Source organism: Acartia tonsa, chromosome 8 (assembly GCF_053477335.1).
Source record: "Acartia tonsa isolate MP-2025a chromosome 8, ASM5347733v1, whole genome shotgun sequence".
NCBI lineage: Eukaryota > Metazoa > Arthropoda > Copepoda > Calanoida > Acartiidae > Acartia > Acartia tonsa.
Window position 1 is genome coordinate 10,929,020 of NC_137267.1, and position 15,446 is coordinate 10,944,465.

General features: G+C 30.9%; 1 protein-coding gene across 6 annotated transcripts in view; it reads left to right on the forward strand.

Moving 5' to 3' along the window:
- Pkc53E (Protein C kinase 53E) overlaps nt 1-15,446 on the forward strand; it is a 72,925-nt gene that overhangs the window by 32,797 nt on the left and 24,682 nt on the right. For 4 of the 6 annotated variants that reach the window (XM_080169029.1, XM_080169026.1, XM_080169028.1 and 1 more), the window contains exons 7-9: nt 1,800-1,911; nt 9,967-10,074; nt 11,939-12,005. In XM_080169029.1, the coding sequence (XP_080025155.1) occupies nt 1,800-1,911; nt 9,967-10,074; nt 11,939-12,005 (287 nt within the window). Of the gene's footprint in view, nt 1-1,799; nt 1,912-2,389; nt 2,400-7,498; nt 7,611-9,966; nt 10,075-11,938; nt 12,006-15,446 lie in introns of those variants that run through there. The other 2 variants (XM_080169027.1, XM_080169032.1) reach the window with 2 other exon arrangements.

The following is a 15,446-nucleotide window of genomic DNA, read 5'->3' on the forward strand; positions in this document are numbered from 1 at the left end:
ACATTACATACACTATGTAAACAATAGGAAAAGTGCCTATATTATTGAACTTTTTATTACACTATATAGGTTTTCTTACACCTTGAATATAAAATAGAAAGAAAGTACCTAACATATATTGGTAATTTAATTATTAAGTTGTTTGTTGTTTAATTTTTCAGTAGTGAAACTGCTCGGATTATTAACTTTGTCTGTCCGACAGTTTGTCCGTAAAGCTATTTACGATAGACAGCTGAAATTGTTAGTGAAATTATCTGCACCAATGAGCATCCAGTATTTATTTGGTCTTTAAATTTAAGGTCATACCTATTTTTTTATGACAACTAAACATCTGCTGCATAACACACTTTTTGCGTTTGTCAATACATTCTTTTTAAAAGCGAGGCTTTTCTATATTTAGGGTCGGTCCGTCCGTACGTCCGTAACGGATAGCTTTTTTCGTTAATTTAGGCATGTTTGAATTGTCCTATTGATTTCAAACTTTGCATGGTGATTCCTGTAGTAGTTAGGTACGATTTAGAAAGCGTAGCAACTCTATAATCATTACCAGAATGTCCTTACGTCCATTTTAAACATGTTGATTTTTTTACTTTTTTAACAACAAATTTTTAAGTGATCTAATAATCCGATAGATCTGATTTTTGGTATACTGTTTCCTGCAACAACAAAGTACAATATTATAAGCGAAGCAACTCTATAATCAAGTCCTAAAAATGTAAGTATGTCCATAAACATTATCCTGTTTCAAGCAGTGTTTCAACAAATTTACTTACAATTTTGCTTCGACTCTTATACATTTATATTCTGATTATTCAGTTCTGACACTATACAAGTGTTAATGTCTGTTTGTCCTACCGTTTCAGTGCTTCGCTTTTATGGATGTTGTCATCCTTGTTACTTTGCTACTTATAGATGATGACATCCTTGTTAAAACAGTTAAACGTCAAAGATTATTTTGAAGAAAAAAAATTTTCATTAATGAATACTGATTCATTCATAAAATAAATATTCTATTATTTTGACAATGAGTGAAACATTACCAACTAAAAATAGAAACCAATTATTGTTTAATTTACAAGATTAAATTAACTTGAGGTTAATTCATTTATTTGTTGCGTTCATCTTATAATATCAAATCAAACAAATGTACAATATATATATATACTTTATTTGAAAATAGATTAGTGTTTATTTATAACATGTAATGCACCAAATTAAAGATTTAATTAAAGGAAAATGTTTTTATTGATCTGCAGCTACAGTTGTAAAACAAAAAAATAATGTATTTAATAGTTAAAAAAGCACTGCAATAGCAAACCTAAAAGTACACTCTAAGATATTGTTTTCATAAGCACATATAAAAAACTTTTCATAAATGATAATCTTAGATTGAACTTTTATTGCACAGTATCACAAATTAAATTGACTTAATAATAGGTGGCTGGCATAAAGCGTTGTTTATACATTTGTGATTAATAGAAATACTTTTAGAAAAACTTTTTTTGTGAAATTTTAAATTTCATTTAATCACAAAAAAATGATTATGCCTTTTGCCTATCCTTTTATTTAGAAATGTTGATAAGTATTAAAATCATAATTTTAAATAAAAAAAATCATTAAAATAAAAGAAGATGAGCTTTTGTCATGAGTATTGATTTTCTTCTGGTAAATGTTGAATTGTTTAATTTTTTAGTCCTTATTATTTATCAATTTATTTCTAAAGCTCATCTTTTAGTACATTTATTTTGTAGATTAAAACTATTTAGTAAATGAATTTAGTATTATTTATTTTATTGTAGGACAATAGAACAAAACACAGATTTTCCGTGCACACGTATTCTAGCCCAACATTTTGTGACCACTGCGGTTCATTACTCTATGGACTACTACATCAGGGGCTTAAATGTGAAGGTAGGTTAACATCTTTATTATTCCTCAATGTAATTCTACACTAAAGGGGCTTAAATGTGAAGGTATGTCAACCTCTTTATTATTCCTCAATGTAATTTTACACTAAAGGGGCTTAAATGTGAAGGTATGTCAACCTCTTTATTATTCCTCAATGTAATTCTACACTAAAGGGGCTTAAATGTGAAGGTATGTCAACCTCTTTTTTATTCCTCAATGTAATTCTACACTATAGGGGCTTCAATGTGAAGGTATGATACTCTCTTTATCATTCTTCAATGTTCTTCCATTCTAAATGTGCTTAAATGTAAAACTCTCTTTATTATTCCCCAATGTTAATCTACACTAACAGGGCTTAAATGTGAAGGTATGCCAACCTTTTTATTATTCCTCAATGTAATTCTGCACTAAATAGGCTTGAATGTTAAGTTATGAAACTCTCTTTATTATTCCTAAATGTAATTCTACACTAAATGGGCTTAAATGTGAAGGTATGACACTCTCTTTATCATTCCTCAATGTTCTTCCATGCTGTGGGGCTTAAATGTAAAGGTATGTTATTTTCAAAACCTTTATGGACTGCTATCTTTGGTGGTTGATTGTTTGCCAGCATTTTAACAATTAAAAAATCTACCAAAACAGTACGTTACTATTTTTTTCCGTGGTTGATTTGCATAGCTTGAATGGCAGGTATGTATTCTAATTGTAAACCATTGCTTTATAGACTTCAACTAAAAAACGTGTTTGAATTTTTTTTCCTAATTAAGTACTTATTGCTTGCAGGGAGGGAGAAGACATTAGGCAGTTTATTACACTAGTACTCGTGTTTTATAACAATTATTCATTGGCATAATATCTTTGGGGACTTTTATTGAATTTTCTTGTCTGGTTTATTAAGTTATTAAGTTTATTAAGAATAATTTTGTGTATATTCATTGGTAATGTACACCAATTTAACGGCCATTGCCTTATTCTTTTAGATGCCTGCAATTACTTATTTTTTTTGTTTATGTAAATTAGAATATTACCTTAGTGTTTTAAGGAAGTAATTCTTTTATAATTGTAATACTCTTGATATCTTGAAGTGGTACTTAAAATTCCAGAAGGTAAGTTATTTTCTATTTTTATAAACACTTTTATAGACTTGTATTTAATTACGTAACTTACATCCTTATAATAAAGTTACAGTATCTCTGTGTCTGTCTGTTTGTGTGTATGTACCGAAGGATCTCACTAACCACTGAACCGATATGGTTCTCCTTTACAAGGTTGCTTCTCATAGGTCCTGGGAATGTTTATAACCATTTATGGGGAGGGTACCAGCACCCTTCCATAGAAAAAATGACGCCACCCCTATATCTCAAGTGCCTCTAGAGGCCTCTAGGGGAGTAGCCGCTAGTTATTTTATTAATGATAGTAAAGTTTTATTTGAATAATAATTACATTTTTAGTTAGATTATATTTAGAGGACACTTGTATTAAACATTTTTTTTATTTTATGTTAAATATATTTTTTAACGCGAAAATTTTCTACAATTATGTTCGGTCCTTTCGTCCGTTAACTTGATAATCGTTACCAGAAAGTCCGTAAGTCAAAATAAAACATGTTGGTTTTTAACCATTTTGACAACAATTTTTTGTGTGATATATTTATCCTATAATCTGTTTTTTTTTTAAGTACTGATTGCTATAACAACAAGGTATAGTTTTATAACCGAAACATCTCTTTTATCACGTCCTAAAAGTGTTAGTATGCAGTTTTGCAACAAATTTACTGACGATTTTATTTCGACTAATAAATATATTCTGCTTATTCACTTCTTACACTCTACAAGTATTAATGTTCGTTTGTCCTACCACTTTAGAGCTTCGCTTTTATGGATGTTGTCATCCTTGTTATGATATATACTATACCATGAATTTAAAAGAAAGATTATTACCTAATAAAGTAAATGATGAAGAAACTTGATGAAAGACCATCAGAGTAATCAGGTGTAAAATTGAAAGAAGTATATTATGATGTATTTTTGTATATTATTATATTTACAATATTCATCAGAGTTTAATTAACTGAGATGATTGTATTTTCATACATTTTGTTCACACATAATATTTCATCATATATGCACGAATCTTTTGAAGGAGTAAAAAAATAAGAGCTAACCCGCGACCGTGGCTTAACACGTAGCGCATCCGCTCGTCGCCGGGGAGGTGATAGGTTCGAATCTCGGGCCGACACCGCGTCATAACTAAAGACGTTAAAAATGGTTCCTACTGCTGCTATGTCAGGTGTACGACATAAATAGTAAGAGTAGGGGAAATGTCGCAACTCATTACCATGCACAGTTAGAACTTCTCAGACAAAGGTCGTGCAATCAAAGGGTTGGTTGTCATACAAGGAATCTTTAAGAAAATTCAGTGATCTATTTTTAGCATCTGTAGATTATGAACAGACGGACAGACATATTAATTTTATTAAAGTTATCTTATAATATTATTGTACTCTATGTAAAGAAAATAAAATAAAAATAATAGGCTGTTGAAAAAGATGTGATTAGGCGGAATTGTAACAACTTGTTATTTCCTCTTCCTACCATGAAAGAAAGGGACTATTTAGCTGTTTACTTAACTAGTCCCCAAAGTTTGATGATAACGTTTTTGGGACTTTAAGTGAATTTTGATTGGTTGGTTAATTAAATTGAGGGCTCAAACGTTTCTACCACAAGTTTTAATCTACAGAAAGGGTTATTTTATTCATCATCATTGGGGATGTACGTCAATTTATCGGACATTGTCTTATCCCTTTATATCCCTGTCTTTCTACAGTTTTCATCCCAAAAAAAGAAGAATTATAACATTCACAAAAAATATCACAATATAAAGTTTTATATTCTTGTTTTTATAGAATGTAAAAAGATCTTACCATTTTTTTATTATTCTAAAAGTAATTTTGGGGAAAAAGGACTGACAAAGGGACAAAGTAAGTTAAAGAGCTTATGTTCAGTCGGTCCCAATAACCAAGATAATTGAAAGAGAATGATATAAAAGAAAATCACGAAACCTTCATACATTAATACCTTTTGTATAATGAACAAACAGCCTAATTTAAGGATATAGTGGAGGAGCTGTAAATCTTCACTATAAAATATCTGTTTATCTTAAATAGCAACTGAGCAATTCACATTTCCAAATTCTGTTTCTTACAGACGGTTTGACAGACAGGGTAAAAGTGGACTTACTGATGGACATTTCGAATTATGGAATAATATCGCTACTCACATTTCAAGTCTTCATCCAAGTTTGGACGTCACGTCATTACACAAAAAGGGAGTTTTTTTAATTTTAAAAGTATTATTTAAAAATCTTACTTGAAAGAAAGACTAGCCTGCATTTTTTGGTTCTTCTGTACATTGAATTTTGTTGAAAAAAGCATCATAAGCCAAATCCAAGAATACTGCCTTATTGTATAAACTGCGGTGGACAGATGGGAAGTCATTCTAGAATAGTTTCACTTTTACTAACAAAATAAACATCACTAATATTAATCTAAAGAGGACTATCCACGAACAAGAGCAAGTGATTCTAAGCACCTTCCAGCATATATCCTTGGCATTTTTTTTTAATGAATATACTAGTTTCATGTTTATTATTTGGTTTATCGACTAAACATTAGGTTTCACCATGGTTTTATATGAAAAAAACTTTGAAATGTTAAGCATAGTTTTGTGCAAATTCATCAAATGTTTTGATGAGTTCAAACTGTTGTTTAAAAGCTTTGACACAAATGTATATCATTTTGATTAAAAATGTATGTTTAGAAAAGGGTTGGTAGCTTGTAATATTTTAAACAGTTTAATTAATGTACTTTTGCAATTTACAGCATTTGATGCTTTTATTTTATTTTGTCCTTTGAACTCAACAAAGCAATTGATCATATTGTATCTAAAAATGCTTTACAAATTAAAGTTTTTTTTTCATATAAAACCATGGTGAAGCATAACTTTTTAGTCGATAAACCAAATATTTAACATAAACCTAGTATATTTACTAAAAAATACTATGGATCAATGTTGGAAGGTGCTTAAAATCACTTGCTCATGTTCGTGGATATTCCTCTTTTATTCACTTTAAGTAATCATTTATATTTTAATCAGATTTTTATATATATTATTCAATCAAATGTTCAAATCATATATCTTAGATAACTTTATTGAATGACATTTTAGTAGGCTTTATAATAGAATGCAAACTCCACTAATGTGAAATTTGGAGTTTGCTGGTTGTCCGCACGCCCTTTGTGTAAGTGCGGCTCAGGAACTCTCTAAGCTAGGCCTTAAAAGAAAGTCCAATACAAACAGAAGTTTGGAGCATTGGGTTTTAAAAATATTATTGATTATGCACATAATCATAAGATTGTTGGGTCATTGTTATGTAAGCCAATTAATATGCAATAGGGCTAGGTGATGCAATCTCACTACAGTGGGTATAAATAATTCCGTTTCTAAAAAAGTTTTTACCTGTACTTCTGTAGTATATCTGCAGTGGGTTATAAACATTCTTTTTCTAACCAAAATGTTGTAAATTTGACTAGCGATATGGGGAGAAGTTTTTTGATTTTAATTAGGGCATAGCTACCCAATATTTTCAGCGAGGCTTAGCTTCAGCCGACAAACTTTTTATCATTTAGAAAGTTATAGAATAAACCAGTTTTGTAAGCCTCGAGCGGACAAAGTCCCGAGCTAACAAAATTGTTATTAGTTTAAGATTTGTATTATAATATTCGTGGAAAATTGGCTGTAATAACATGCCATACATAGGTTGGGGGGGGGGGGGGGGGGTTAATGCAACCATATTGTAATCAATGTAAAAATGGCACTTAGAATTCGAATTTTGATCTGAAATTTTGCATGACTAATCCTTGGTAGGTCTATTTTCCCAAAATCAAACAAAAATTTGGAAAAGTAGCAGCTAACGACTGGTGGCTCAGCCGTTAAGCCATTTTTTTGGCTATTTTCAAGGGAACACTCAACTTATGCACAGAGAATACAAATACACAATGTATGATATATATAAATATATTCCTTTATCATTATTCATCATTCATCTATATATAGGACTATCAATCTTATTCTTGTGCAACAGTCACTTTTATATTCAGTTATCTAAATACATACCTACAAATATACACAAAAAATTTCGGAATATTCTTAACTTAACTGAATAACATACATAAATATACCTTTTTCAAAAAGGCATAACAAACTTCTTGAAAAACAAAACATTTACTTTTACCTTTTTTTCCAATTAAAAATTTTTATTTCATTGATTTTGTATGGCCAAAATAACCTTGAAAATGATTGTGTCCCAAAAGTTTGTTTATCTATTAGCATGTCACACCTTGATAAACTTGTCCCTTTTTTCTTTGAATTTCAAATATTTTAGCATGTAAAGTATAAAAGTATAAAGTATAAAAAGGCATAAATTTTCTTTTGAACTAATCTTTATCTCTCATTATATTTTAAAAAATTAAGCAATACTATGTGTTTACCCTTAATTTTCTTATTTTAATCTCTAAACTGTTAATTTTCAGGGTCCCTATCCACATAAGTGGAAGGTTCACTCCTTTAACCCTGGTAGCACTTTCTGTGATCACTGTGGATCTATATTGTATGGTATTACCAACCAGGGCAGCAAGTGTACGGGTAGGCAGTAGTAGAAAAGAGTAAATTAACAGTAATCTTTGCTGCACTTATTGAAAGTATATCTCAAAAGCACATATTTAGGTGTATTATTGAAATATAATTTATATGAAAATCACCAAAAATCCAGTAATTTAATGATAGTTAGAAGATAATATTTTTTTTCTGAATCAGAAACATATTTTTAGTATCTTCTCTTCTATAATACAAAGTAGAATGATGTCTGTCTGTCTGTCTGTCCCTTAAGATCTCAGTAACCACTGAACTGATTGGATTCTACTCTTCTGGGATTATACCTACTGGTCCTGTGGTGGTTTTAGGCTATTTTCTTAGGAGGTGGAAAACCCAAACCCCCAAAAACAAACCCCCCCCCGGCCCCCCCAATATTATTTTATAATTTTTTCCGTATATATTTTGCGAAATCTTCATTTATTTGCAAGAATTGGCAACCCATTCACAACTTTTTCGGCTGTGTAGGTAATAGAAGATGTAATGATTCCTATACTCTTTTAATTTTTTTCTTTCTTGGGGCACAGCCCTTGGAGACTAGGGGCAAATCCGCTAGAATTAAATAAAGTGGTAAGGTTTTTTTTGTCTAAAGATTAAGATTTAATAAATACAGAACTGATGGAGTTCTCTTTTGTAAGGAGGCTTGACATGGTTCCCAGGATGATTTTAGGCTATTTCATTTTTAGATTTAAGCCTTAAAGTAGTTTAAGGCTATTTTTTGCTTAGTTTTAAACTTTTTATACAAAGCCCCTAAATGATAGGGGTGCAACCACGAATTTTATAAAAATATAGAATATTTAAATTAAGGTTATATGAGTTACTTTATTCATCAAGACCTGACACACATAAATTCTTCATTTTAAAACATGAGAAGAATTCCAAGGAAAACTTTGCTCATTTCTCCCATTTCATTACCATTTTAATTTTAAAATTTACATAAAAATGAGATAATATCAAAGGATTCACAGAGGTTAATAGTTAAATTACAATTCTAATTATTTTTTTACTTCTGTTTTCGAAGAAAATATCCTATTATGAAGATTTTTGTCTGAAGCTTAAGATCTCGGAACTACTGAATTTATTGAGTTCTCCAGTTTTGGAAGCTTCTAATGTGTCCCTGGATGGTTTTAGGCTTTTCAATTCTTATAACTAAATAGGTTTTAGGCCATTTTACTATTTTCCATACTAATTATAATACTCCTAGATGCTAGTTTATTATACAAAGTATTGAGATTTTTTGTCTACAGCTAAAAGATCTCGGAAACTACTAATCCATTGGGTTTCACATAGATCTTTGGATGGTTTTAGGCTATACTTCTCTCCTTTCTCTTTAAATACAAAGCCCCTATAGATGCTAAAGGCGTAGCCACTAGTATAATATAAAGGATTATAGAATTATATATTAATAAATAAAAATGCTGATTTTCCATAAAAATAAGTATTAAGACATTATGCTTATTGGTAAATTACAGTAAAGTATCTGTATTTCATATTGTAGTGGTTTACAATTTCCAGGTAAGCTTTATTTGACAAAAGATATCTCACGCTAGTTAGATTATTTACAATCACCCGTAAGTCAAGTATTTAGATTTACCTAGTTAAATAATATTCCAGCGTGGCTTCTAACCCGATTAATACCTGCTGGATTAGAACTGGTTTTTGCCATACTGAAAAATCATGTATCGTATTATGAGCAATTTTCCATGAATAAAAAAACTCATAAAAACAATACAAGTTCTGTTCGCCAGGGCCTTCAGCCCCCCTGGTTCAACTTTACTGAAATATATCTTTTATTTTTTGTTATTCTTTAATCCGCGGAAAGCTGTCTTTAATAACATGCAATAAATAACTTTTATATTTTTAGCAGTTTCCCTCAAGTTTTTTATTGTCTATCTATAGTTATAATTAAAGCATCGTTTTTATTTCCTTTTTAAAATTCATTTACATATAAGTCAGAGATGGGTTTCTGAAAGATGAATGCCGCGTTTATTAATTCGCGAAATTTAACAGATTATACAACTATTTATTTAATTATTTCGCTTTTGTTGGTACGGCCTTCGTAGAAGAAAAACAAATTATCTTAATTCCATTTTTGCGGCATATTAATTAATGCATCTTTTTAGAGCTGTATTAGACATTATACAAATAGCTACAATAATAATTTTAAAATTTTGAATTCTTAAGTTGTATACTCTGTTGAAATTCTATCGTCTTCGTTCAATCAATCAATGTCTAAAAAAAGTCGAATAAACGCGGCATTCATCTTTCAAAAACCTATCTCAGTACTTACTTCACATTCTTTAAAAAGCGTACAAGATCTCATGAGTGTACAAACCTGTTTTATTTTCAGCATGTGACATGAACGTACACAAGAAGTGTACTGAGAGTGTACCAAATCTTTGTGGATGTGACCACACAGAGAGGAGAGGCAGAATTAACCTTAAGATTCAAACAACAGGTTAGCAAGAATACAATCTTATCTGGACTTATTTGGGACCTTTGGACTGATATCATTTAGTACCCAAATTTTCTTCTCTCATTTTAATGTAGATCAATCATTTTATATACATTAAATGTGGTTATCAAATTGGCTTAGCATTTTATACATTTAATGCACCCAATTGTGATTAACAAAAACCGTCCTTTTGTAGTGTGATTTTTTGAGGAGGAAGCTGAGAGAATATTAAATGGTACATGCACACTCTAGAATTTTAAGCTATCTAAGGAGAAACTAGTTTCTCTTTCAAAGCAAAGTAGCACTAAAAATAGCAGTTTGACTTAAGTTTAGCGTTTGATAAAAATCTTATAATTAGAACTAATAAAGGTTTCAATTTTATTTTATAATAGGAACTCTTTGTCTTTGTGTTTTAACATAAAATTGAAAATATCCGTAGAGATTTAAGAGAGACAAAAAGAAATAAATTAATGTTAGTCTCGGGAATAAAAGATAAAAAAAAGGGTATAAGATCAAAGAAGGGTAAATAATAAATGCCATTTGAGTCCGGGATCTAAAAGGATAAGACAATGGCCGATGTACTGTTCTTAAATCTGTACCAATAGTAAGCTTTTCTAATTTACATTACAGCTAATATATATATAAAAATAATAGGCAGTTTTATCTTGAAAACCCTCTAGGCTTTGAGGTAGTAAAATTTTGAACTAATATTTATCTGCTTTACCTCTGACTTAAAGCCCTCTGGTCTTTTGTTATCTGCAGAAAGGAAGAAATAAATCTAATTTTACAAATTAACATTTTAGAGTTTATACAATATAGATATTGTCTAATATAAAATAGCATATCACCATTTTGTGTGTTTTGATGTGTAGGCAACTATTTTTACCTTTCGAGAAAGTCAATTTTTAGACTCCATTTAATATTTTTTTTAAGGAATTCTGTTGTTTTGTTTTGACATAAGCATTTTTTCCAACATTACAATTATACCGAAAGTCTTTTGGGAAATGCTTTATTTATAGTCCTAAGACATTAACTTTATAACTTTATCTATTTTAATAGGAATGTCTACAATTTCCAAACTGATAATTATATTTCTAGGTAACAAGTTACTGTGTACAGTAGTGGAGGCCTGTAACCTTATACCCATGGATCCAAACAATAATTATATTTCTAGGTAACAAGTTACTGTGTACAGTAGTGGAGGCCTGTAACCTTATACCCATGGATCCAAACTAATAATTATATCTATAGGTAACAAGTTACTGTGTACAGTAGTGGAGGCCTGTAACCTTATACCCATGGATCCAAACTAATAATTATATCTATAGGTAACAAGTTACTGTGTACAGTAGTGGAGGCCTGTAACCTTATACCCATGGATCCAAACTAATAATTATATTTCTAGGTAACAAGTTACTGTGTACAGTAGTGGAGGCCTGTAACCTTATACCCATGGATCCAAACTAATAATTATATTTCTAGGTAACAAGTTACTGTGTACAGTAGTGGAGGCCTGTAACCTTATACCCATGGATCCAAACTAATAATTATATTTCTAGGTAACAAGTTACTGTGTACAGTAGTGGAGGCCTGTAACCTTATACCCATGGATCCAAACTAATAATTATATTTCTAGGTAACAAGTTACTGTGTACAGTAGTGGAGGACTGTAACCTTATACCCATGGATCCAAACTAATAATTATATTTCTAGGTAACAAGTAACTGTGCACAGTAGTGGAGGCCTGTAACCTTATACCCATGGATCCAAACTAATAATTATATTTCTAGGTAACAAGTTACTGTGTACAGTAGTGGAGGCCTGTAACCATATACCCATGGATCCAAACTAATAATTATATTTCTAGGTAACAAGTTACTGTGTACAGTAGTGGAGGCCTGTAACCTTATACCCATGGATCCAAACGGTCTCAGGTGATTTTAAAATTATACGACAACGAATGACAACATCCATTAAGCAATTCTAACATCAATCAAACTAGAAAACCCTTTTTTTCCCCTAAAAAACAACTTTTATTTTGAACAATTTTTGTTTAATGTAGAATAAAGATATAAAATCCTAGAGTTATGTTAACATATGTTTAATAAGAATGGGCAAAAACTAATTTTATGTTTGGTTCGGGAGGAAAATAAGAAAATATTCATGTTTCCCTAAATGTAATAACAGGAGAACAATTAAAGCAAAGTTGATTAGATAAGTGCATCCGAAATTTTTCACAATCCCCTTAAATAAATTCGAAGGGGGAGGAGGTCGATATGAGTTCTATGGAGGTGTAATTCAGACAACAAGAGAGGTGTTGTATTGTTGTCAGGGGGGTAGATAATATTCCTACACAATCTTTGGGGGGGGGGGGGGGAAGGAGGAGTAAGTGACACTTTTTAAAACCAAAACTAAAAGGAACTCAACTAAATAAAGAGTTACAGCTCTGAGATTTGACATGGCAGTTGCTTTAAAGAGGTGTAATATGGAAATGTGAAGAAACGGCGGCGTAACCGCCGCTCCCACCGAAAACCACTGTTTACCGCCGAATTTTTTTTTCACATTTTCTCGCCAATTGCAAATATAAGGAACGACAGGAATGTGGTAGGCTGCTAATGCAGGAGAATAGAAGTGTGGTTTTACTAGAAGTATGATGCCGTTCAATATATTTACACTTGACACTTGCGATTTTATAATGACATGTTTGAAATATTTCAAGTGTCAAGTGAAAATATAAGGCAAATTTTTATAAAAAAAAATGTTTATCTCAGATGATTGAAAATTGTCTAATTTGGCGATAAAAGGCAAAAATAAATTTCGGCGGGAAACGGCGGTTTTCGGCGGGAATGGCGGTTCCACCGCCGTTTCTTCACAGTTCCACATTGTACCTCTATAAAGCACTGCCATGTCACATCTTAGAGCTGTAACTCTTTATTTAGTTGAGTTCCTTTGACGTTTAGTTTTGGTTTCAAAAAGTGTCACTTCTGCCCCATCCATTTGCTGTTTTAGTGAGGTGTATCAGATGGGTGTAGGTATCCCTTTTTAATCGGAGTATGGAGTTTATCTGCCCCACTTCTGCACAATTCTGAATTTTAGTTAGTTTATTTTTTGCACGTTGTTCGGTACAGTTGATAATAAGCATTTTTTCGGATTTATTTAGGCAATAAATTCAACGTTTTATATATTTATTGTGACATGTATCCCCAATTAATCTTTTTATTGGCTGCTGGAAAGAAAAGTTATCAAATGTATCTTTTATCATTTTCTAATTCTAACACTTTTCTCACTTGTAACTTACAGGGAGTAAGGGAGGGGACAATGGATCGAATATTCAATCTTTAGGAGTCTCAGACTTTGGGGACTGACTTAAAGGGAATGTGCAAGAATTTAGCAGTTTCTGACTGAGTTTGGGACTTGCGCAAGAAATGCCGTTACTCGCTATGTTAGTTTTGAATATATATAGTTTTGCAGACAGAGAGTAGTTCAAATATAAATACACGGCCCCCCTCCCATACTATATTTCACTCCCTTCATCCCCACCTCCTTTTTAAAAGTAGACGAGAAAGGGAAATGGAGAAGGGAGGTGGGGGAAATAAATAGGATAAAAAGGGGCAGGAAGGCGTGCGGGTCATATACTTGCCCATCCAGCTACACGCCTGCCTGCCCTTTTTTCCGTGTTCAAATCACTTGCCCCCAAATCTCTTTTCTCTTTCCCTGTCATCTTAAGAGATCCAGGGAGATATTTCTAGTAATTAATTACAGAATGGTTATGTCAGTCTGTAATACTGGTAATCTTATTTTCAAATGATTGCCTTTTTTTCTTAGAACTTTTTTCTTAGTTTATGGTTATCAACAATCACTTTACAATTTCCACCATATTTTCGGGATTATTCTGGTTTTCATGGCCTTTCTTCAAAAACTCTTAAATTGAATTAATTGCCCATTGTCCCCTCCCTTACTCCCTGTGTAACTTATCAGTCGGCTCGTTTTAGAGAAAAAAAAGTGTGTCTAATTTCTACAAAAACATTTGGGTTGTGTAAAGTTTTAATAGTTATTTCTCGCATCGTATTATAAACTGGTTTTGATCTTATGATTGTACATTTTTATATTCGTAGAAAGCTGGATATAATACGATGCTAGACATAGTTTTTTCGTATGGATGAGAACCGGTTCCTATCCACCGTATTCGAATGAATACGAGAAAAATATTACAAAACATTTTTTTTTATAAAATGTGTATTGTAATTTTTGTACTTGGAGTAAATGAAAAAAATAAAATAATAGAATATATGACATAAAAGATATCATGAAAAATTAAATTAACTAATAATTCTTATCATTATATTTCTATTACCATTGTTAGGATATAAACTGTACACAAAAGATTATATTTATTTTCAAATCATAAGAATTAAACAAAAACAATTAGGATAAGCATTGGCAATTTTGATTTTTTTTATAAAATGCATTCGTCTTGGGATTTAAAAATATAACATTAATAAACATGAGATCTCAACACCCTACATTTGAGATTTAGAGGGAATTTTTAGGCAAGCCAACAAATAATTACAGAGTAGCTTTCCTTCTAATAATCTTTTCTTTCTGCACAATTTTTATCAAATAATGAGTTCTATTTTTAGCGTGCAAATTTATATCTGACTTTTCAAGTTATTTTTAGCATATTGCATACAATTAGGGAAATGAACCTGTATTTATTTTTATCACAAAAATTAATCAGGTAAAGTGTAAATTGAAGTTTTATGAACTGAACATAAGTTTTTTGGGGATATAAATTTCTAAAAGTGCCGCTTTTCTTTAAATACGTCACTCGAACAGAGCAAGTTAATTTATTACATAGTTCACATTCGATAGTTTTAACAAATAGAATGACATATTAACGAACAGATTATTAAAAAAGAAATATACCAGTAAAAGAGAATAAGAGAAAACATGTAATTGAAATCCTATTTTATAAAGCTTAAAATTTTAATTTCTACGGAACTAATTGGGTTCTATTTTAAGGAAAGCTTTACATATGTCCGTGGTTGGTTTTAGGCTATTCGATTTTTAGATTGAAGCCTTTTGTTTTTCTGCCCCCTTTGTATTCATTTGAAAACTAGGGTCGCGGCCGCTATGATAATAAATAATAGAAATGAGTTTAGGAATATCTTAGACAGTTATGGTAGAATATTTATATATTGCCAATTAAATATTCATAATGAAATAAAATTATAGTAACAAATGAACTTACAAATACAACTGAACTGTGAAGTAGAATGTTGAAATGTAAAGTAAATGCAAAGTGCAAACAAAATCTTATTTCAACCAATTACAGTAAAGATGCACATCCATAAGATTTTAAAATACTTTTCAGA